Source organism: Etheostoma spectabile, chromosome 13 (genome assembly GCF_008692095.1).
Source record: "Etheostoma spectabile isolate EspeVRDwgs_2016 chromosome 13, UIUC_Espe_1.0, whole genome shotgun sequence".
NCBI lineage: Eukaryota > Metazoa > Chordata > Actinopteri > Perciformes > Percidae > Etheostoma > Etheostoma spectabile.
In genome coordinates this window covers 12841708-12865707 of record NC_045745.1, presented here as the reverse complement: position 1 = coordinate 12865707, position 24000 = coordinate 12841708, and the positions used below count along the sequence as shown (strand labels likewise).

At 38.4% G+C, this 24000-nt stretch overlaps 2 protein-coding genes across 3 annotated transcripts in view; one reads left to right on the top strand and one right to left on the bottom strand.

Moving 5' to 3' along the window:
- Positions 1-5: 5 nt before the first annotated feature.
- Positions 6-14931, bottom strand: LOC116700666 (cullin-5). Of its 2 annotated transcripts, none has more exons than XM_032534043.1 (19): positions 14851-14931; positions 10990-11099; positions 10781-10880; positions 10431-10607; positions 10156-10297; positions 8979-9124; positions 7421-7501; positions 6482-6620; positions 6041-6171; positions 5524-5631; positions 5351-5415; positions 5132-5264; positions 4599-4730; positions 4398-4521; positions 3586-3761; positions 2321-2482; positions 1988-2106; positions 1332-1455; positions 6-1112 (listed from the first exon to the last, which is right to left on the bottom strand). In XM_032534043.1, the coding sequence occupies exons 1-19, from the start codon at positions 14872-14874 to the stop codon at positions 918-920; spliced, it is 2388 nt and encodes a 795-aa protein (XP_032389934.1). In that variant the 5' UTR covers positions 14875-14931; the 3' UTR covers positions 6-917. The 2 variants fall into 2 exon arrangements, with proteins under 2 accessions (XP_032389934.1, XP_032389935.1); XM_032534044.1 differs by having other exon boundaries at positions 6527-6620.
- Positions 14932-18505: 3574 nt separating this feature from the next.
- The window catches only part of slc35f2 (solute carrier family 35 member F2), a 6752-nt gene continuing 1257 nt past the window's right edge, over positions 18506-24000 (top strand). Inside the window, exons 1-8 of the mRNA XM_032533767.1 lie at positions 18506-18635; positions 19236-19341; positions 19861-20033; positions 20797-20924; positions 21822-21981; positions 22480-22636; positions 23289-23341; positions 23431-23585. Coding sequence (XP_032389658.1) covers positions 18581-18635; positions 19236-19341; positions 19861-20033; positions 20797-20924; positions 21822-21981; positions 22480-22636; positions 23289-23341; positions 23431-23585 — 987 coding nt within the window. The 5' untranslated portion in view covers positions 18506-18580. The remainder of the gene's footprint in view (positions 18636-19235; positions 19342-19860; positions 20034-20796; positions 20925-21821; positions 21982-22479; positions 22637-23288; positions 23342-23430; positions 23586-24000) is intronic.

Genomic DNA, 24000 nt, shown 5'->3' with positions numbered 1-24000 from the left:
GCGTGTTTTATAATAAGGTGCTGTTTATTTCATCATTTCATTGTTCACATCTCATGGTACACTCTCCTAAAGCTTTGACTTGTAGTATTTACCATTTGTAATACTGACCTCAGCCTCTTCTCCCAGGCCTCCTGCAGAAAAAAAAGAGCTGCTGTAACATGAGCTGAGCTCAGAGTTCATCTCCCCAGTCCACCTCTGTCTCTGGGCACGTTCAGTAGAGGGAAATATATTCTGGATTATAGCAATATGCTAATTCTTTACCCTGGGACTGAGGCTTAACAAGTTTTGCAGTTGGTTCTCAACGTTGCTGTCTGGTACAGTCCTGCAAACTGTGAAGTGCTTATCTGGCTCTTTATACACACTGAATGTCCGGATTAAGTGTTTGATCACTTTAACTACTGCAGAAGGTCGCGAAAGCATCAGGGCCCTCGTGACAAAGCAACCGGCCCTGTTAAAGCAGCGTGAAGAGGACAGCGTTTTGTTCAAGGTTCAGATGATCTGATATTTGACGTGGATTAAAACTGCACTGCAGATATTTTCATATCCAAAGTTCCTCAGCTTTTCCTGTCAGCATGCCTTTTAGACTGGCACAAGAGTGTTGTAGTAGCTGCCCAGATGACAGACCACGGCATCAAAAAAAGACCATTTACAATTAACAGCCTCATCTGGACAGCAAAGAAACTCCCTCAAACCAAAAACAGTTCTAACCACTTGGTGCAGACTCCCACTGCAACTTTGTTTTCTTTGTACAATTTTCTTCTTTTAAATAGGTCTCAAGTCTTAAATTCATGCCTCCCTGCACAAGAATGGATTTTGTTTTGTTTTCAAATAGAGGACAGGGTGCCTGGAAGTATCCTACTGTCCATCAGGCCTGATCCACTGAAACCAAAACACACGAGTCCTTCCAATGTGCTGTGCTATGCCATGTAGATGAAGGTGTTTAAATCGGTCTCATCCCGCTTTATGTACTTGTGATCTATCAGCCACTCAATCTGCTCCTTGATCATCTTCTTCTGTGGTAAAAACATGTTCTTCAGGATCTCCACCAGCTCTGTCTGCAGCTGGGCATTGTTGATGCGCTTCCTCATCTTCATGATCTGGATTATGGCCTCCTGGAGATTGGAAACACACAAAACGGAGTAAAAAAATAAGAAAGTGCACCATAAACAGATGATTATATTGTAGTTTATACAAACACAGCCACAGGTGTCTGTTGAAACTCCACGATGGGGAATGGAAGGTAAAAACATTTATTCTCAGTAGGTGGTGTTATATAACAGAGGAGAGACCAGCAGAATCTTCACCTGCATGCTGTGAGCTCATATCCATACCTGTGTTCTCAGTATCCTTAGCTGGACGATGCCCTCGTTCTCCTCCTCTCTCATTCGCTCTGTGGTGAGCTGCAGCCGACCAATCAGGTTAATCTTCCCCCTTTTCTGAACCTTTGAGTTTTTTCTGTATAGTTGAAATAAAAAAATAAAAAACACAAACAAATGCCCAGGGTCAATGAACAATACAGTGCTACAGTATTAAATTAAGGTACAGGCAACTTGTTTTACAGTATGTTTAGGTAACTTGTGTATGAGAAAATGCAGAAAAAAAACAGCTAAAAATGACTAGTTTATTCTGATTTGTCTCACAGAAGACCAGATACCAGGATGGTATGATGGGTATTTCTACTGAATGCGAATAAAACGTGGCACACAGTTTAAAAAGTAAGAGAGGAATCCCACAGGCACAAATACTATCTTTTAGCAAGATGAGCACCCAAGGACCATGAACTCATTGTATAAAAAATTGCAGGTCCAAAAATGTTGCATGCTCATGCATGGGGTGCAACCATGGGATTTGACTTGTTAAACCTGTAAAAATGAAAGCGAGAGGACATTCTCTCAAGTTGCACATCACAGATGGCACGTTGCAAATTTGGTGAAAGGGGTCCTAGAACCGTAAATACATGAAACCAAAACAGATAATTTTTCCTTACATGAGAGAAAACTCCTGGTTGACATAGAATAATGTTCCTTCTGCAAAGTCTTTGGGTGAAGACACCACCGGGTCGTACGACAACACCTGCCGCTTGAGTTTGGGAAAAGCCACCAGAGACTGTGAGAGTGAGAAAAGCATGATGGTTCAGAAGGAAGCAGTAACAAAATCAGAGTAAGAAAAAAGAAAAAAAGCTACTTATAAAATGCAAGGCTTACAGTAATAAATCTGTTGCTCAATGATGTGAACTTGCTGATTTATTTGTGACAACTGTGATGGAGCCCAATTACCAGTTTCATCTTCACCATTTGTCTTACAACATCTATCCATTTACCCAGAGAGTGCGTCGCAGCTCGGCGTCCGGCAGCTCCGTGGCTAGCTTGAGGTTTTCAAAGCTGATCCTCTCCCTGGGCCTCTGATTCCAGGCAAACAGCACGGCCAGCTGGAAGGTGGTCACCTCCAGGTCATACTGGCCCACCTCATTCTTAAAGGTTATCTGGAGGAATGACACATTGTTTAATGGCTTTCCCAGATTCTTTCACAGAGAGAGCAAAACATAACTGTTCCCAAAAAAGAATAAAATTGTAAAATCATTGGGATTAAATTCTATTTAAAATGATTTGTTCACAACTATCTGCGCACAATAACCACGCATAAAGAACTTTATTTAAAAAATAAAAATGGAAATGACACTAATGAGATTTCAGACCAAAAAACAAAACAATCCGCTAAAAGAGACCAGTAAATTTGATCCATTGTTTAAATACAAATTTAAAAAACACACACACACACACACACACACACACACACACACACACACACACACACACACACACACACACACACACACACACACACACACACACACACACACACACACACACACACACACACACACACACACACACACACACACACACACACACGGTCAAAAGTTTGGGGTCACTTCGAAATTTCCATTGCACTCCATAATAGACAGAATACCAGCTGAGATCAGTTGCATTGTTTTTTTAACCAGCGCAGCAGTTTTCATATTACATTATGTGCTTACATAATTGCAAAGGGGTTCTCCAACGTTTTCTCAGTTAGTTTTTTTAAATTATATCAGATTAGTGAACAGAATGGGCCTTTGGAACATTGGATGAATGGTTGCTGATAATGGGCAATGTAGATATTGCATTAAAGATCAGCTGGTATTCTGTCTAACATCGAGTGGAATGGAAATTTGTAAGTGGCCCCATACTTTTGACCGGTAGTGTTTATATATAGATTTGTTGCTTAAAATGTAATTTAAGCTTGTATCTGCTGCTCGACATGCACAAATCAAATAACTGTGGCAAATTATTTTTTATTATTTCTGCGTGTCATTTGGATTTGTCATATAATTAAGAGGAAGAAGTAAACTGTTCTTAGACATACAGCAACCTGAGACAGGGCAACCTAAAACAGGTTGCATGAAATGAAGAGCTGTTCATCTGTCCCAGGAAATGTATGTATATGCATGGCTGTGTTGCCATGTTAGTGCAAGTAAACAACCTAACAAAGCAATTACAATCAACTTATGTGCAGTGTGTTTGGTTTCCCATCCGATTCACTCACAATGCCGTTGGACATTAGGTGATGCCAGTGAAGCTTCCTGCCACTGTGGTTCTTCTTGTAAAAGTCTTCTACCTCTGGTATCAAATCTTCCAGCTCTGTAGGTAGAGAGACAAAAACCTTCTCGCTGCTCCTCGACCACGCCCCGGCATTCAGGATCTTTATGTTGACCGAGTCAGCTGCAAGGGGAACATACAAAGACATCTTAGTCACTGAATGACAACTGCTTACAGGTAATGTGTCTTAAACTTGGGCAGAATGACAGTTTTAAACTAAACAGGTGGGCAAACGTCATTATTAATTGGATTAAACACCAGCATTTAAGTTCTGTTGAGATTTGTCATTCATTTGGTTGTGTGAAACTAATTTGTACAACTACTATTTTGGGAATACGCATGTGTGTGTTTTCCTGGCAAGAGTTAGATGTGATGAACCATACCAGCCAGGATATGGACAGACTAACTTTGCTTGAGGGGTGTTAGCAGGAGTTTGGTTTGTTTTTTTCTGTTCCCAATAGCTTCCAGTCTTTATTCTAAGCTAGGCTAAGCACATCCTGGCTCTAGCATCATAACAGCACACAGTCATGAGAGTGGAATCTCACCTCTCTTGCAAATTTCCCAAAATGTCAAACTATGCCTTTAAGCAATAACACTAGCTTTCAAATTCTGTCAATTTTTCTTCAATTTATCAGTGACAGTTTTGATTTAAGTAGTGTATTAAGTAAAAATACGACCTATTTACTGATTACAGCTGCTCAGAGACTTTATCTCCTGCATCGTACACATTATATTAAGTGTGTGAGTGAGACCTCTTACCTGGTAAAGCAAGCTTGTTATGTTTATGCATTTCTTTGAAAGATTGGTTGAGGTCCTCTGACACCTTGATGTCTTGAAACATCCTGGCCAGCTTGTTGACATAGTCAGCCGGCATTCCTACTTCCTGTAAAGGAAATCTCCTCAATAAACCACATGTTCTCTTTTGGCTTCACTTAATGTTTCTTCTTTCTAATATCTTACCCTGAGCCACTCCACCATGTTCTCCTCTATCTCGCTGTCGGCTGAGATGTCGAGGATGAGTCGACGGGTCAGGTGGGCTTTGTGGTAGCGCATGAACACGTCTTTGTTCTGGACATACTTGAGCACCAACAGCTGCAAAGAAAGAGCACAGAGATGGTTACTGAAGCAAACATTAAAACTCAAGTAAGCCCTTTTCCATGTTGTGCTGTTGCAACTACATGAACCAAAATAGCAGTCTGCGTGCCCAAGATGTGGCCACTTTATGCTGGTTGTTGGTGTTAAAGGATAAATACTTTTTTTTTTATTCTTTTTTTTATAAATCATCCTGAAAAACATTAAAAACTCGCCATTGAATGGGATAGAATTATAAAACCTCCTCTCACTACATTCTAGTCAGTAATAAAGTCTACAAGACATTCTAGATGACTTATGTTTGGAACAATGCCCAACCAACTTGGCTCCTTGTTCCAGTGGCTACAAAAAGGGCTAAAAACAACAATCCAATAACAATATGAAGGTTCCCTGAAACATACCACTTCCTTGAGCTTGGCCTCTATCTCCTCAGAGGTGAGCTTCTTGCTCAGCGGGGTCTTCCTCAAGAGCATGTCACAGTAGTTGGCCAGAAGCTCTGGACACTTGGACTCTGGTTGAGTTTTCAGACCTACCCTGTAAACACAGGAGAGGAAAACTAGTGTGGTCAGACATTATCACCTTCAGCAAATACAGAATTTCACACAGGGAGCATCTCTTACCCTTTCTGTTTCATAGGAAGCTCTAATTTAAATATAGTGGCGTCATTCACGACAGCTTTATATGCCTGCAAAAAAGATTGAAAAACAGGGCTCCGATCAGTCAAGAACATCTTCTGACTGGTTTATCCTACAATGACACCGTATTGTTAACAGACAAGTTAGTAAGAGCTCACTTTGTCTCGAGCTGTCAAGAAGCGTGGGTCATCCTGAAAGGCCTGTTTCACCAGTCGGCTGAAGCGGTTAAATAAGGTGAGCAGCTGCTCCACGTATTTCTCTGAGTCCTGCAACAAAGAACATCATGTTAAACCAGTCAATGTGATGACAATTTCTGACCTTGGAAATGGTAGTTTGACAAATCAAGGCGAACGTCAATTTGATGAATCAGTACAAGTATGTTTTTATTTCCTGGCCACTGAGGATTTCAAAAAACAAACATCAATATTAAAATTATACAGCTCCAATACCCATGAAACTGGCAAAAAAAAAAGAAAAAAAAGAAAAAAGATTTTGGGCAACTGATTTTAGGGATAACGTCTTCCAGATCTCAACAATAACGTTGGTGAGAACAATGTTATTCTCACCCAAATAAGTGTATGTGTGTGTGTGTGTGTGTGTGTGTGTGTGTGTGTGTGTGTGTGTGTGTGTGTGTGTGTGTGTGTGTGTGTGTGTGTGTGTGTGTGTGTCACACACAGAGGTGATTGTCTCTGCTGTGGCCACCATATCAGCCAGGCCAGCGCTCATGATGTGCTCCTCCAGGTCCTTCAGCATGGGCTCGATGCCGCTTGGTACTTTGTCCATAAGAGAGAACATCAGATGCAGCTCTGTGATGGAGGGAAAAGGAACGTTATCACTTAAGAACTTCACTTGATCTGACATATTCAATACTAAGCTTTTATTTGGCAGCTGCATGATGATGATGATTTTCAGGCAGGTTCTGGAGTTATAAAGCCGATTTATGTGTGTCCTATTTGTGAGAGATTAGCAAGGTTGGTTTACCTTAAGCATGGACACTCCCTGACTACACTCAAGTGTATCATCACACGTTGATTTAAGAGGAGTGGTGGCAACAACACGGATGTTCTACAGATGCTGGACAAGAAGGTTTGTTCAGGGCTATTTCCTGGTGCAAACCTGAGCTGGCTGAGCCTTTGGTGGGAGCAGTCCGGCCGTACTCACTCTCTGTCTCATTTCGTTTAATCATGCCTGGACACTCGGCTAAGATGGTTTCCTTGAATGACGTAACCAGTGCATTGACGCAACACTCCATTAACTAAGAAGATAAACAGAAGGAGAACAATTCATTAGAAATATGTAAGAGATGTGCAATACATCTATACAATAAAACATACCATTTTGGGAAACACGCCTAATCGTTTTGTTTCAGAAGGGATGAGAAGATAAATATCAATCTCGTCTAATTTGTTTCATCTGTACACAATTTGTAGTTTTAGGGGGAGTTATGTCTTGTAACTATTCCTTGAAGAACAACAGTTAATCCTTTGACCCAGCACTTCCGTGCAGAATCTTCTGCTGAAGATAGTCTGAGTATTAAACAAAAAAGATAGAATGTTCTTAATGCACAGACCTAGGACTGCAACTAACCATTATTTTCCTTGTCAATTATTTTGTTTATTATTCAATTAGTTGTTTGTGTTTACAAAACCCCAATATGACGTCCTCCATTGTCTTGCTTTGTCCACAACTCAAAGATATTTAGTATACTGTCACAGAGGAGTAAAGAACTACAAAACAACCTTTATTATATCCTTCTTTCACATGAAAAATAACTGCTTCAAAAGCCATCTTAACCTTTTAACACAACATTTAGCTAACATTTCCCAAAACAAACTATTCTTTTAATAAAAATACAAGTTATTAGAGTATTAATCTAAATCTAAAACCTTAAAAACAAAATCAATTCTCACAAAATGAGTATGTAACATTTATAAAATGGCAAACAAACAATGGAGTTATCTTTGGAAAAAAACAATGGAAAACATTGTGATTTTCTAACTTAACTGTAGAATTGTCAGCAAAATAAGTTCAACCATTCTCACGTGTAATACTCACTGCTTGTACAGAGTTACAGTCCCGTCTGGTCTCCAGGTATCGCAGTGCACGTTTCTCCTCTTCCCTCAGCTTTGAGTCAGCCTGGTGAAAATACACACCAGTGCATGCACATTTATTTATTAAGATGAGATAGATTTGGTAAGAAACTGAAGGGGAATTGACATACGGTCTCAACACATTTTTACACATTTATTTTACATAAAATACTGAACAGTGTCTCTCAGAAAAACCTCATCATAAACATCTACATCATATGTCAAACAGACAATATACAGTGTCTATTTCTGTGTCTATACAGTGACATTCTGTGTGCATGAAACCCCAGAGGAGAGGCAAGTACTCAGAGTACATCTCTACCACAAAAATACAACTAAAAAACTATATTTATAACAATTACATTAATTCTCTGTATATGCAATTATTATCACATTGGCAATTAACAAAAGGAATATGACAGGCAATGTGAGAGTTAATACTATGTTCAATGTTAAACTCAACATCTGTCTTACCTTAGTTCAATGGATAGAAAACTATCAATGACTTGCAGTGAAATATTTAAAAGCGGAAAAAGAATCTTAAAAGGATGTAAAGACACAACAACATTGTGATTCCAACACCTACAGTGCTTGGACACGGACATGTGCATAAAACCGATCTTGTGCCAACAATGAATCCAGAATCCCTCCTTAAGGAAGAACATTTTTTCAAATTCATACAAAAATATTCTTTAATAGGGTCAGATGTATTATTGTAGACAAGCCCTCCAGCAAAAGATCCTGGAGAAGACAGGTCCTTGAAGTAACAGATAGTGCCAAATCTACACAGGCTTGACCAAATCTGTGACATAACACTTTTGACCCATGCTGTTTTTTGACAGACACAACGCTTCAGATTGTTTGAGTAAGAGAGATAATGTGAATAAGACAAGCATGAGATCAGCCACAGCAGCTATCACTGTTTTCTCTTTTGATTTATTTGCCAAGATAATCCAAACAGGGAATCGGAGTCTCCACTTTGTGAAATGAAATTGTAGGACAGCTGCTATTATCTTCGTTACGAAGAGAACCAAAGGTTGTTGTTTTTTACCCCAGTGTGAGCAGAGAGCATGCTGGGAGTGGCAAATAGAAACTCCAGTCTGGTTGGGAGCGGAGTGATTATAAACGGTTTGAACAGGGAGCAGACTTGCTGCCATTTCAGCATTTCAAACCTTTCTCATTATCAACTGACTAGCAGTATTGATTTCAATTTTATTTATAGTGTCAAATCCTAACAGAAGTTATCTCAAGACACTTTCCAGATAGAGTACTGTAGGTCTAGACCAAACGCTATAAGTTACAGAGACCCAACAATTCCCCCGAGACCAGTTGCACTAGTGCAGCGGCAGAAAAACTACAGCAGATAATTATCATAAAAATGTCTTCAGGTCTCTCTTCTTTTTTCGGTATAGATTGGCAAGAGAAGACGATTAATCAACAAAACAGTCTCAGTTAAAGTCCATGACTGATGAGAAACAGAAACAGAAACAAAACCTGAAAATACATTAATGTCTCGTACTTACATATTTCATGTAGTTTTGGACCCCATTTTGCTGGAGGTAGGCGGGGGCCTGTGTTCTGTAGAACCTCTCAGTAGAATCCATATATGCCTTCTCAAAGTTGTCCCTGTAGATCTGCAGCTTGTCGTCCGGGTTGGAGCACAGGTTCACTGCTCGAAAACAAAACCCAGTGGCATCACAAAGAGACAGGGAGAAGGTCAGACAGGTGTGTGTGATCTTAAAGTTAAACAAACAATGTTTAACAGACCTAAGCTATAAGTAGAAAATAATGCATCACAACCACACATCTGACGGAGGTGCTACAACTTGACAAAAGTTGCTTAAAAAAAAAAGAAAAAAGAAAAAATAGGTACTCTGAGGAGTTTTTGACCACTACAAGTGCTACTGAGCAACGTTTTTACGATAGGCCTGTTTTCATTTAGTATCATGCACGGCAGTGGTTTCGTGCTAGTCTGTTGACAGACAGTTGGTGGTGGCAACTGAGGCTGAACAATTAATCATTATCAAATCAAAATTGCGATTTGAAAGAATGTGATTAGCTAATTGTGAAGACCGCGAATAATCAAATGTGCAATATTTAGTTGAATGTTTAGTGTAACATTTGGTACAACAATTTTTATTCCTCTTTTTATTATTATATTTACTGTTATTTCAAAAGTTAAAAGCTGAAATAATGTCACATATCATCGATTCAATGTTCCATGCTTTTTAAAAGAAAAGCACTTATTGCTGGAAATTCATACCCATGTTCTCATTGTTACATAAGAACATAGAGCAGTGTTGATGGTGTCTCATCTTATAGTGGTCCATAACATCTTTTTATCGGTTACACAGTGAATAATGAACTTAAGCTAAACTTAAAAATAATGGCAAATTGAATCGTTCTTGCAATATCTAGCAGAAAAATTATGTTTTTTCCCCAAATTGTTCAGCCCTAGTGGCAACAGTAGTAAACATTTAAACCCCAACAAAGGTTAAGAAGAAGAAGCTAGCTCAAAAACAAAGTATTTACAATAGCGCTGATGAATAATCTCAATGAAACAGACCTTGCCATGTTAAAGAACTACACTTTCAAATCGCTAATGCCAATGGAGGCGATTTAAAAAGTGTTTTTGCTACACAATCTAACCAACTCCAGATATTGGAACAAAAAGGTGACCCATACTACAGTGTTTCTCACCGTAGGACTCTCTTACTCCAATGACCAGCTGGGAGTCAAAGGCCTCTCCTAGCCTTTCAGCGTGGACGAGCTTCATGGCACTATCTTGTAGCCTGTTCTTAATGTTGGAGAAGATGGACTCGTTCCATGTGTCCAGCATCAGCTACAGGGACAGAGACAGAGACACGGCATATGATGACAGTGTACATGCACAACATTCTTATTTTGGTTACACCGCAAAAAAAAAGAAAAAAAAAAGGTTTACTCGTAGTACGCCCACTCCTGCTCCTCCTCACCTTGCGGACGATGCTGTCCTCCACGTTGGACTTCTTGTTGCTTCCTTGCTTGCCCATCAGAGTGATCTCCAACTGACAGAAAGGCTTGGGCAGGATGTCACACTGTGTGAAGAACTTCCTCCACTCCACGATGTAGGCCTTTAGCAACGCTGTGTCGTCCTGGTGACTCAACACCCGCTTTGAAAGAGTGAGAAACAGTATATAATTGACATATTCACAGATATTAAGCAAGAAGACTAGTTTATTATTGTGACAATTTGAAAGCCACACTGTTAAACCAGCAACAGCATCAGTAACTTGTGTGCTTTGTAAAAACAGGACCAAAAATCCCATTATGCTCGTAGTCTTACTGCTTGTGCTTGTTTGATAAAATCTAGTATGTCCTCTTTGAGGGCCTGGTGGATTTTAGCTGGACCTTTGTCATCCCACAGGCACACAGCATGGACGTCTCTGTAGAAACAAAGAGGGGAAACAATGTTGGAGAAATTATCTTTCCTGACAAATTTTGCCTTCAAGATCAATACCTAAGATGAAAGGAGATGCATTACGGTAAACTCACGAGAACAGGTCGAACCACTGCTGTTTGGTGACAGACTCCTGCCGTAGCAGCTTCAGAACTATGGGACGCATCAGGTCCCATTTGTCTTCAAATTGAAGGGAGCCTTTGTTCTGGAAACAGACAGGAGGGAAGTGAGCTACATGATTCAATTTACAAGTTTCAATTTAACTTAAACTTGTTTTAAAATTAAAAAAATATTAAAATTATTTTGTTGGTTTAACAGTGACAAACCAGAGTGTCACTTAAAAAACCTAATCAAAAAGTATGAAAAACACTTTTCTGTAGTCTATATCCATGACGTTCCACTTCCGGGATTGCTCCGTTGCCGACGGAAATTCCGCTGGATTTCTCTCAATCTCATTCCTTGGGCTTTCTCTGTGTTGACATTTTAAACTCGGGTTGATTTATCAGAACTAAGGTTAACCTTAACCTTCTTGTCCAATCTTCTGTTGTTGAGACTTCTGTTGCACAACTAAAACAACCTTTCAACACACAAACGTTCCACCAAAACAAGTTCCTTCTCAAGGCTATTTTGCAGAGGCGCTGTTGCTCCGTATGGCTCTTAAAGCAGCCCATGACGATTGTAATCGGTTTAAAGACGTGCCAATAAACCAGAGCATGTTTTTCTCCCATCCCGTAATGCTGCTAGCCAGACCCTCCTCCGCAGCACTGTGGAGGAAGGTCCGGCAATGCAAGACTACTTTTCTATAGAGTATCTTTTGTCTTGTCATTGTAGAGGACAAATAATTACATGTAATCCTTCTCTGTTCCTGCTGTCTTTGTCCAATATATTTTTAAATAGTTTTAAATTAAGTATTTCTTTTTTTATATTTAGAATGCCAAAATAAAAAGAATCATTTACGCATGGCTCTCATGAAGTAGTCAAGTAATTACCTCTAAAAATGTTTTCTCTTTGACTATGGTTCAAAGCTTGATTACCTTCTCATTAAACGACCAATCATTTGGTCTGTAAGACATTCAGAAAACACTAAAAGATGCTCATCACAATGTATTAGAGCTCAAGGTGGAAGTCATCGGGTGTCTTGTTTTGTCTGACCAAAAGATATTACATTTACTATAATGTAGGACAAGGAAAAACAGTTAAACTCCAATTTGAGAAGCTGTAACTGTCAAATAACTTCTGAACTGAGAATAGGTCAAAACTAAGGTAGCAGTGGCCGAGATATAACCCTAGCTTTTAGTGCCTGGTAAGGATCAAACAGTACATCCCATAGTTAGCCTGAGCCTACCAACAGCACCTTTTTGTTGGAACCTCCCTGTGTCACATTCTATACTGCAGGTTTTGTGTTCACACCAGAAAAGTGACTAATTAATATATTCAAAAGAGTCAATATGCATATAAAAATTAAAAATATTTTTGAGTGTGCTGTTGGTGTACACTATTTTCCCACATGGCCGAACCAGCTGCAAAAAATTATTAAAACACAAATTTTGAGTGGTGGTCAATTTTTTGGGAAAAAACTGTTTACTGTGTCTCTGTTGTTTAACTTGCTGTGTGATTGTGAAGTCCCACGTCTAACGCCGCAATTTTGTTGATTTATTGTATAGACATGAAAAGGTATTTACGTACTTTATTGTCATTACGACGACATGCAGTTTAGCATCTAACTAAACTACAGCAAATGTGCATATAGCAATATAGACAATCCAAAGTACAAAATGAATAACAGAACAATGGGGTAGTGGTCGAGGGAAGGGCTGTCAGTGTGATACAAATTAAACCAAACAATATCCAAAATGTAAAGCAGCAATTGTCTATACGAACAGAACCTAAGAAACAGTAGTATGTACACCCAAAGATCCACGACAGCCTATGTAATGGAGACTTTCTATTGCAACTGTTAGTCTGGATCAAGGGAAGTACATTTCCAGGATAAAGCCGGACATCCGGTGTGTGTCTGCCGTGGCAGAGGTCAGGCTTTTCCCCTAACTTTTCGCACTCTGTGTGTTGCCATTCTCAAAATCAATTAGATACAGAAAACAACAACAACAACAACAACAACAGCAGCCGTTAAGCTAGCAAGCTACACGCCTGGTCATTGAACATTAATTAGAGGAATATGAACATTTTTAAAGGCTGGGTCACCACAGGGAATTCTTTATTCCTGTGGCACAGGCTATCAAACTTCACAACTCCTCTAGATAGAGAGAGGGACAGCAGAGTCATGGGGTGCAGAGATAGCCTTAGCCTCCTTTTAGCTCTGTTTGGTTTGCACCTCATCATCAACCAGTTTTATTTTCTATGACCCTCACTGTGAACCGTTCACTTTTTGGCACATTTATATTTTGTTTAGTTTTTTGCAACTGATACTTTTTATTCTTTATATTTTCTTTCATTTGCACTCTTTTCCACTTGTACTACTTATACTCCTCCAGAGTCAGGAAATGAGCAGGAGGCATCACTACAACCACATCACACCCTGGACACAACCTGTTTCAGCTTCTTCCCTCTGGTAGGCACCACAGAACACTGTTCACCAAAACAACCAGACACAACAACAGTTTCTTTACAAAGCCATTACTATAATGAACATTTAACCCCAGTACATAGTTTCAGGATCAGTCCCTGGGAAATAACCCTGTAACAACAAGCAGCCACCTCCCATTAAATATTTGTATAGTGTTAAACACATAATGTAAACATGTAAATATCTGTCAATGTATATAGTCATATCAACCTACCCCATATATACATAAGAAACCTATTATATTAATAAGTATTTATTCAAGCACCATTTGCACTTTTGCAGTGGCCTATAGTCTTACTTTCTACAATCCAGTTTGCAAAATATAAATGTTTGTATGTATGTACAAATGCATGCATGCATGTATATATAAACTGATTTATATACAAACTTCTGTACTAACTAACTTCTGTAGCCTACATATAGTAGTCTGATGTTACATTGTTCAGTTTTGTTGTCCTTTTTTTAAACTGTATAGCCATTTGTTTTTCTGTTCCAGAGTCAAATTCCTTGTATGTGTTCACACTTCCTTGGCCATTAAAACTGATTCTGATTCTGTACTGCAACAATAAACACGGTGTAATCTAATCTTATCATGTTGGCACAGATGTGAGATAGAAATTAATACACCGGGGCTAGCTACTAGAGCAGATTAGATGATCCCACGCATAGTTTTGCATTGCCTGTCTGCCCATACAGTACATACATACAGTTTACTATATTTTGCATGCAAAAGGCTTGTGTTAGACTGCAATGCCATTTTTCTCAACCGATGCACAGCTAGGCTCCTACTATAGCTATGTCTGCTCTCTTTTCCTTCTTGCTTGACAATTGAATTAAGACACAGTGCCATAGGTTCCTATCAAGCTAAACTTAATGAGCAAGATGGCAGTTAAGGATTAACGTTCACTCAATGTACAGAAACTGCTGCGACATTTGCTTTTGGCAGCCTTTAGCATGGATTTTAAAGGGATGGTCAGCTGCATATTCCTATGCCACTGAATTGACAGCTCATATGAGATTTGTAGCTAGCGTGTACACATATTTATATTTTTGCGCAGGTTAAGTAAACGATAGGTCTCCCATCCGTTATCAGTGTCTCTGTTTCTCCGTGTCTGCCTCTCGGCTTCATATTTAGTTAGTTAGCTGTGTTGTGGCTAGCTATTCTATTTAGCTAAATCAGTCACAAGTAGCTAATGTTAGCCAGATGTAACTTAACTACTCCCAGCTAAAGTCAACACTGACAGCACAGTCGCGTACAAGTGGTGTGTAATGTACGTTAAGTTTGGAGCTAAACGCCAACATTTCACCACGCAAGTGACATGCACTTTACCTGGCGTTATATACAAAGTAATTGAATTGAAGTGGGTCCTACCTTTAGCAAATTAGACGTCGCCATGTTCCCCTCAACTTATCGTCTCGTAAAGTCTCGCGTGAACTACACGCAGCGTGAACATCACCCACTCTTAAACAGTAGTAGTCATCATTAATACATGGCCTAAATAAAAAACAGAGGCATTTCATTTAACAGTTTAAAATATTGTGTTAATTTGTTTAGTTTATTCATATCCCTTCATTTGTTTATGATTTCAGGATTTAGTATTTTATTATCATAAAATCATATTTAACAATGATGGACAAAGTAGACCAAATATTCTTTTCTAAGTAAGCCGAGGTAGAAGTACCAATATCACACTGTGAAAATACTCAACGACAATTTACTTTATTAATTAAGTGTAAGTACAGTATATGTTTTATCAGCAAAACAACAGTACTAAAAGTAAAAGTACTCATGATGCATGATGTCTCATTTCAGAATAATAATATAGGCCTATATTGGACTACAATTATTGTTGCATTAATATAAGCATCATCACTCATATTTTCGCTGGAAAAGGTGGAACTGTTTTTTTTATTACCATTTTACATATGTGTTGTTTGATTGTTGTTGAATGTTAGCCTATATTTTATGTTAATAGTATGTTAAACGTAAACAGTGTGGAGTAGAAAGTGCAATATTTCTAGTGGAGAAGAATTATAAAGTAGCATAAAACAAAAATAGTCAAGCACAGTAAGTACCTCAAATTTGTGCTTAAGTACCTTTATCAAATGCACTTAGTTATATTACATGTTTTTGTTTACTTTTTCACATTTGTGTATCATAATATTATGATATTATGCTTTGCTTAATTATTATTTTTTCACTATGTTTTTTGCACTCACTCATTCTTTTGTAAATATTAAGTCATATTCTTATTATTACTATCTTTATTCCTAAATGTGATAGCACAGATTTTGACTTTAAGTACATTTTTCTAATGTTACTTCTTTGCTTTTCCTTAAACCTTGTGTTGTCTACCCGTTGACCATGCAACCACGGGTTTTTCTGGGTCAAAGTTTTGAAATGTAAATCTTTTTTTCATAGTTTTGATTGTCTTTAGTCAATTTTTCAGATGTTTTTGTCGATTTCTTATGCGTTTTATTTGACTCTTTTTTTCCACCCATTTTTTACGACATTTTGGACACTTTTTTCAACATTATTTTATCTTTTTTTTTTTCAAATGCTATAAAATTGAAGAAAACATCTGAATTCAATGAAAGTAGTCAACTGATCAATTATTTTACTTCTGAAAAACATTTTGTTTGACAATTTGTTTGAAAGAAACCCACATTTGTGACATAGAAACTTTTTGAAAATAGGTCAAATGTGACCCGAGGACAACAGGAGGGTTAGGTAAAAGTTTAAATTCGGGACTTTTTACTTGTAATGGAGTGTTTTTGGACTACTGTATTTTCACTTTTACAAAGGCTAAGTAAAGGATCAGAATACTTTTACTACTACTACTACTACTACTACTACTACTACTACTACTGAGAAATTAGCACATGCAGTACAACTGTTGCTTGATTCTTAGACTTAGACTTAGACTTCTCTTTATTGATCGTTTTGGGATGACTCCCGCAAGGAAATTGAAAATTCCAGCAGCAGGGAGTAAAACTTAAGGAAAGAAAACAATATTTCAAGGACAGTTAGTTTTGTACAATCAGCATGACGTTTGTTATCATTCTTTCTCTGTCTGGTCCTCTTGGTCAAATACTTTCTGACACAAACAAGAAGGATTTTAACCTTCACATAAGGAAGGAACACGCAACGTTTGGGTTTATAGTGGCGGTTTCATGCCACACAAGGACATTCTAAAGGTTGAGCTATGGAAGTGAAAAATGTTTGGAGAAATGAAAAAGATTAAAAAAAAATATACATATAATAATGACAAAAAAGGTTCCGTAGAAGTTTCAAGACACATTTTTTCACGACAACATATTTCTGAATTAATTTAGTCAATTTAAATTTGTTATTGAGCATTATTTGGTTGGTGGTAGAAGAACTTAGATCCTTTACTTAAGTGGTGTCATGATACCAATTTAAACGTACTCCATGACAAGTAAAAGGGCTGAATTAACAATGTTAAAACACAAAACAAGATTTTAGAAAATACAGTGAAAACATGCTGGATTTGTTGTAAAGATAGACCAAAATAGGGCTTGTAACTCAAAGACTAAAATGCAGTGGTAGCCTGTACTTAAGAGTACAAATTTAAGGTACTTGTACTTTACTTTAGTATTCCTATTTCATGCTACTATACACTTCTACTTCATTACATCTCAGAGGTAAATGTTGCACGTTTTATTCCCCAACATTTGTCCGACAGCTTTAGTTACTTTTCAGATTTTTATTCCCTTCCCGTCCAGTGAAAACCATGTATCTCCAGAGATGTTGCTGTTGAATGGTTGTGACAAACTGAAGGATGAAGTGTTCCTTGTGTTGAGAAAGTTCTCCTATACTTTCACTAAATAAACCCTTAAAAAGCCTCTTGGGTCAGCTAGAAAATGCACCGTCACAAATCTAAAAAACAGGGCTGTTTTTTTTGACACCATGAAAAGTGGACTTTAGAGATCCGTGGTTCACACAGGACAGCAAAGCTACAAACGCATGATGAGCTTAATAGAATGATGATGCATTGCTGTAGATTAAACTACACAACACAGTATATAAAGGAATTAGAATTAACACAACGTTGCAATGCAACACACATTAATGCAGCCGTAATATTACTCCAAAAACGTCATATACAATATAAAACACTGACAGAGAACAATTCACTGCACACTGAGTACTTTTAGCTTTTTTTCCATACTTTAAGTAGCCCACATTTTGTATTTTGCATTTACTTTTACTTAAGTAATACTACTACTAATAAAAATAATATACATGTGGTATTGGTACTTTTACTTAAGTAAAGGATCTGAATACTTATTACACCACTGCTAAAATGACTCAATATCATGACATGTTTTTGCAGGGAACAAATGCGTCATAGCTTGAAAGATGTAATATGATGTATGGGAAATTAGAAAAGCAACATCAGCTCTTAAATGGTAAGTATAGTAAAAAGTACGACATCCCCCTTTTGAAATGTAGTGGAGTAGATAACTCAACTAGCGGATGATGCAGCTCTCTTTTTGAGCGACAAACATCAAATTGAATATGCTATATCCCTAAATGACCAATTTTCAGCTGCTTCGGGTTTAACACTTAACAAATCTAAATGTGAAATTTTATGTCTGTATCGGACTGAAGAGTAAACAAATGTTTAATATACCTGTTAGAAAATGTATAAAATAATTAGGTATTCATGTCTGCAAGAACTATATGTAACGTCAGCATCTTAATCTTTTATCTAAATTGAAGAAGACTAAAAAAATACTGAGTTTGTGGCTTCAAAGAGGCATCTCAATTTTAGGAAGGATTCTTTTGACTAAAGCAGAAGGGATTTAAAAAAAATGTAGTGGGGTAGAAGTGCAAAGTAGCATACAATTTAAATATTTAGGTTTAGTACTTCACAAATGTATTTAAGTACAGAACTTGAGCAGTTTCATTCCAGATTCTCATCAGCACCAGACCAAGTTTGAGTGCACGGTGAGGACGTCATTTAACTTCTTTTTTTTTTGGACGAATCAGACTAAAGGAGGCGGTGCTAGGTAGGTAGCACGAGGCTACTTGATTCATTTGTCCAGTGTGGTAATGTCAATGCAGTCAAAAATGAATGGCATTTGGAGGTTTTCCCCACACTTTTCATGACGGAAGAAGAAAAAGGAAACGTATGTACACTTACATTAGTTGTACTTTATCAGAATGGAGCTTGTACTTTCGTTACGATATATAACAGCTAGTTGTAGTTTCGGGAAGCCCGATGGATGACGCTGCCGCTCGCGCATGGTGTACCAAACTGCATTGAAAAAAAATGACTGTCTAATATTGCTGTGGTTATTTCCAGTCATTCATGCTTGTTTTAGCATAATTAACACCTTATTACGAATTTTGAATCGCTACATTCAAATTCGGCATACATTAAATGTGAGTATTACGTATCGTAGTTCACATTCTCTAAACGTACTCTTATGTGCCAACGCCTGTAACCCGAGCCTCTAAGTAAACGTCAAAGTACCGGTAGCTTATGACGAATTGAGCTGTCTAGAAACAAGGAAACATACTCCTGATGGTTCGATTTATGTAATTTTGTAGTACTTATCGTGGTCAATAATTTTAGTGACAATCATATTTGCCTCATCAGTCACATGAGGCAAATCACATTCCTCAGGAGATTTGGTACCATGTTCTGCTTGGGTAGTCTAATGAAGACAGTAAGCCTTACAGGTAAAGACTACTTAACCCCCCCCTTTCATCTTCTTAATTCATAGATTTAGCTCTCAAAGATATGGAGGGGGATGAAGAGGAGAGAGTGTGTGGGAAATGGAGGGTTGCCTGCTGTTTGAACAGTTACAACTTGAGGGATGTCTTCACATGGTGAGTACTGATCCAGCTGTCTAGGTCCTACATGGCATCATACACAACCTGAGATTTTTTCAACCTGATTGATTGATTTTTAATCAAGCCTGTTCTTAAACAATGATATATATATATATATATATATATATATATTTTTTTTTAAATTGCATTTGATAGTGATAGTAGGAAATGGGGGAGAGACAGATAGGATGACATGCAGCAAAGGCCCAAAGGGATTCTACATTGAATTACACCCTGGGCGAGACCCCCTTCAAGCGCACCCCCCCCCACCAAAAAAAAACAACAACACGCACAATGCTACTATATTATAGTGTATATTTATTTTAAGTTCTGATAACTTATACTGTCATATTTTGTGCAGAATTGTGTTTGTTGTCTATTGAAAATGTTGGAGGTGGAGATTGTGCACTTTAAAAAGTGTGTTTCCTGTTGTAATTGCAGTAGTTAAATATCTGGATTCTCTTAAGTGTCTTTTTCAAATGTTCTAATGACACATGATGCGTCCTGACCCTCCAGGCGTCTGCTGAAGACCATTATCATGGGGCAGGTCTTGTCCCTGCTGATCTGTGGAACAGCAGTGAGCTGTCAGTACCTGGCCAATGCCAAGGTGGAGACGCCCATGCTGCAGAGCTTCCTGAACTACGTCCTGCTGCTGCTTGTCTATACAACCATCCTCGGCACCCGCAAAGGTCAGCATATCTGCATTTGAATTTTTTTGAGGCCTGCACGATTTGGGGAATAAAATGAATCACGATTTATTTACTTTTTTAGCTTAGAATTGATACCATAACAAAACAAATTGGCAGTATCAAACTTTGATTTTTTTTTTTGGCACCTATAGCACATTGCACATCACCACAAGCCTGTAAACATAGAGGCTTCAATGAAGAGAAGGGAGAGCATTGCGTTTGTGATGCAGTCGGCTCGTAAAATTAAATGAGAATCAGTCATTAAAAAAATAAATCGGAAGTTAGTTAAAATTTAAATCGTGAACAGGGTGAATTGAGATTGCAATTTCACAACTAATTTGTTCTCAAAGCTGGTGATGAATAAAAGTTATAAACTTTATAAATAATAAATATATTTATAAATATAAATAAGAGGTTATAAACGCCACCTTTAAGCTGTCCATTTTAGTTATTTTTTTACTGTTCACATTTGAACGTGCATTAATTGATTTTCTGATCACTTGGGGGCAGTAGCAACCTGTCAACTTACACAGCAGATACAGAGAAACATTAACTTGCATTTGAAGGGTTTCTCTTAAAACCAACCCCTGAGAAACATGCTTCAGAGTTCAAGAGTGCCAGATGTAGTGCAGTATTGGAAATATTCTGCTTTGCAATGTGCTAGTGTTGTAGTTTTCTCACCAAAAACAACATGAATGCGTGAAGAACATGGAAAGAAACATTTCCATTCCTTCTCTGAAGTAAATCTTCTCGGTTTCTACAGGTGACAGGAACCTCCTACAAATTCTTAAAACCAAGTGGTGGAAGTATTTGTTGATGGGTCTGGCAGATGTGGAGGCAAACTATGCGGTTGTGAAGGCCTATCAGTTCACCACCCTGACAAGTATCCAGGTAGGAGAAAACCGTCAGGATTCATGACTCCGGTTGGCTGGAGGTGTGAACGGCTGCTTAAGCATGAACGGGACAGTGACGTGCTGAACTGTTCTAAACTGTTCATAGAGAGAGAGTTGTGTGGCGCTGATAGTCTTAATTAGCTTTGTAGCAACTCATTTGGCAATGACAAGAATATGATATATAATGGACGTTCATTAAAATCAAAAAGTTACGCACTAAAGCTTAATAAGTTATTCATCAGAGAATTGACCTGTAACTAATTAGATTATCATTCATTTTAAGTTGTTTTTTTAAGCGAAGATGCCAAAAATTACTGATTTTACTTCCTTAAATGTGATTATTTTAATTAAATTTAGTATTTTAATTAATTATGTGACCTTTTTTTTAGTCTTCTATTATAATAAACTGAATAAGTTGGTTGAACAAAAACAGCAATAAAGTGTGTCACCTTTGGCTCAGGGAAACAGCGCAATTTTTCACAACATTTGACGATTTAATCAAGAAAATAATCAGCAGATTAATATTTTATAGAAAGCAGTCGTTAGTGGCAGCCACATTTAGGTTCAAACGCCCGGCCCCAGGAAGAAATAACTGATCACACCCCCTCCCCTTTATGTGAACCTAGTATCACAGGCATGTTTGCTTAAATAGAGACAAACAATTGCAGTAAGTAAAATAGCTGATTAATTACTCGTTTTAAGGGCGGAGGAGGTTTTTTGAAGAGAATGTTAGAATTAGTGGAAATATATCAAATGTCTCAGTAGTAAGGTGTCATCAGTAGTTGAGTAGCCCTGAAAGTACATAAAGTATTTTAATCTGGATTATGACTTCCGAAGCTTATCCTCTGTCAACGAGTCCACATACGTAATGCCAGTTTGTCGTTGTGTGTTTCAGCTGCTGGACTGCTTTGTGATCCCCGTGCTGATGGTGCTTTCCTGGTTCTTCCTTAAGACTCGCTACCGGCTGGTCCACTTTGTAGCCGTGACGGTGTGCTTGTTGGGGGTGGGAGCCATGGTGGGAGCCGACATCCTGGCTGGAAGAGACCAGGGATCCAGTAAGGACACTTAAAAAAAAAAAAACTGAAAAAAAAAATCATTTCTATCTGTAAAGAACTTAACAACTCTATGAAAGCTAATCACAGTGTCTAATAAATGAAAATATAAAAAATGGGTTAACTTTATTGCCCCAAATGACCATTATGTCCATGGAGGATGATGAGGGAATGTCGAGACTTCTGTCTTTCAAAACTAAATGTCAGGATTTTCCCACTCCCTGGTCACTGCTCAAATAGGATTTATAATTCTTGGGTATTTATCAACTTTTATTTATTGGGCTTTTCTAGCAGCAGAAACTTTCTTGTTGTTGGCTGAGAGGCCACTGAGATTATTAGAGGAACACAGGGAAGTCCTTTTTTTTTTTTTTTGCTAACATCACTGCCTGTTCATGCTGTAAAAGGAAATGATGGTTAAAAGTGTGCCTCTTGCTCAAAAGTTTCTGTATAGATTATTAACTCATAATATGCTATAACCTCCCCTTCTCTTTCTCTGTGCAGCCAGTCATGTGGTGCTGGGAGATGGTTTGGTCCTGCTCAGTGCCGGCCTCTATGCTGTATCCAACATGTGCCAAGAGCACACCGTGAAGAACTTGAGCCGGGTCGAATTCCTGGGCATGATGGGCCTCTTTGGGACGCTCATCAGTGGCATACAGCTGTGGGTTCTTGTTTAAATCCCTCATAAAAATGGACCACTGCAGCCACATGTCTGCCTGGTAGTGCAAAATGCTGCATCAGCTACATCTAGGGATGTGATTTGGAACTACTCTGGATTTACCTTGAGACCTCCAGATAATACACCTTCCTTACAAATCTTTATAAATTAAGTATAGCCCATTTGTTTGGCATGATGCATCCCACTTCCCCTTTTATCATTCCCTTTCATCATTTCCTTGTGCTTCAGGAGAGAAGTACTTTTGATTCTTTTATAACTATAAAAACAAAACAAACTTATGTAATTTATCCAATATCTTTGACAGGGTGCATTACTGTGTTTTTAGCAATATAAATCATAAAACAAGACTTTATATAAACAACCCATGCCTACATAACCTTGGCGGAGGTATTAATACAAATACATTGCGTGGAACGTGTGATTTTTGTCAGTAAGCGGCACTGTAGACCGTCGTGGAAGTTCAGATTTACGACTACACACGGCATGTATATACTACAGAATACAGACATGCCTGAAAGCCACAATACATTTTGTCCTTTTGTTTGGGTTTTAATATTGTTTTTTTTCTTTTTAACTCAATGTTTTTAACAGTGTTTTCCTCACTGCGTTAACTTTGCGTTGTTCGGCTTTACAGAGCTGTACTGGAAACGTGTGCAGTAGCGGCAATAGAATGGAACTTTCACATTTGTAAGTTACTTTCCTCTTTTGTTAAATCAGTTTATTTGAGTGCGAGTGATGACCGTTTCTCACTGAAGTCCATTCATTGTGTTCTGCAGCCATGCTGTTTGCCGTCTACGCCCTGTGCATGTACGCGCTCTACAGCTTCATGCCTGTAGTGGTGAAGATGACCAGCGCTACTGCAGTCAACCTCTCCCTGCTCACCGCCGACCTCTTCAGCCTCTTCAGCGGCATCTTCCTCTTCAACTACACAGTGAGTGGGATTTAAAAAATAAAAACCAGCTGCCTGGGGGAGACCTCTAGCTCACCCAGTAACAGCGTGCGCCCTATGTAGGCTGAGTCCTTTGCAGCGGTCCGGGTTTGAGTCCGACCCGCGGCCCTTTGCTGCGTGTCGTCCCCCATCTCTCTCCCTCCTTTCCTGTCCATCCACTGTCACTATCTAATGAAGGGAAAAAATCCCCCCAAAATAATCTAAAAACTGAATAAAATGAACAGCTTCCTGGTGCAAGGGCTTCTCACACAGGGAGCAACACTACGCTCTTCATGTGAAAAACAAAGCTCGGCAATTAAACGCCAGGCGATCAATGTGTGGTAACCATGGGGATTCTCTGCACTACTGTATCCCTGACGTACAACTGAATGACCTCAGCGTCCCGCACCCCCCCCCC

Excerpts from the sequence above, each read along its gene's own strand:
- LOC116700666 (XM_032534043.1), bottom strand. The coding sequence starts at position 14,874 with ATGGCGACGTCTAATTTGCTAAAG. Across the intron at positions 5,265-5,350 it reads CTTCCTATGAAACAGAAAGG|GGTAGGTCTGAAAACTCAAC; the intron begins GTAAGAGATGCT and ends CTGTGTTTACAG. Across the intron at positions 1,113-1,331 it reads TAAGGATACTGAGAACACAG|GAGGCCATAATCCAGATCAT; the intron begins GTATGGATATGA and ends TCCAATCTCCAG.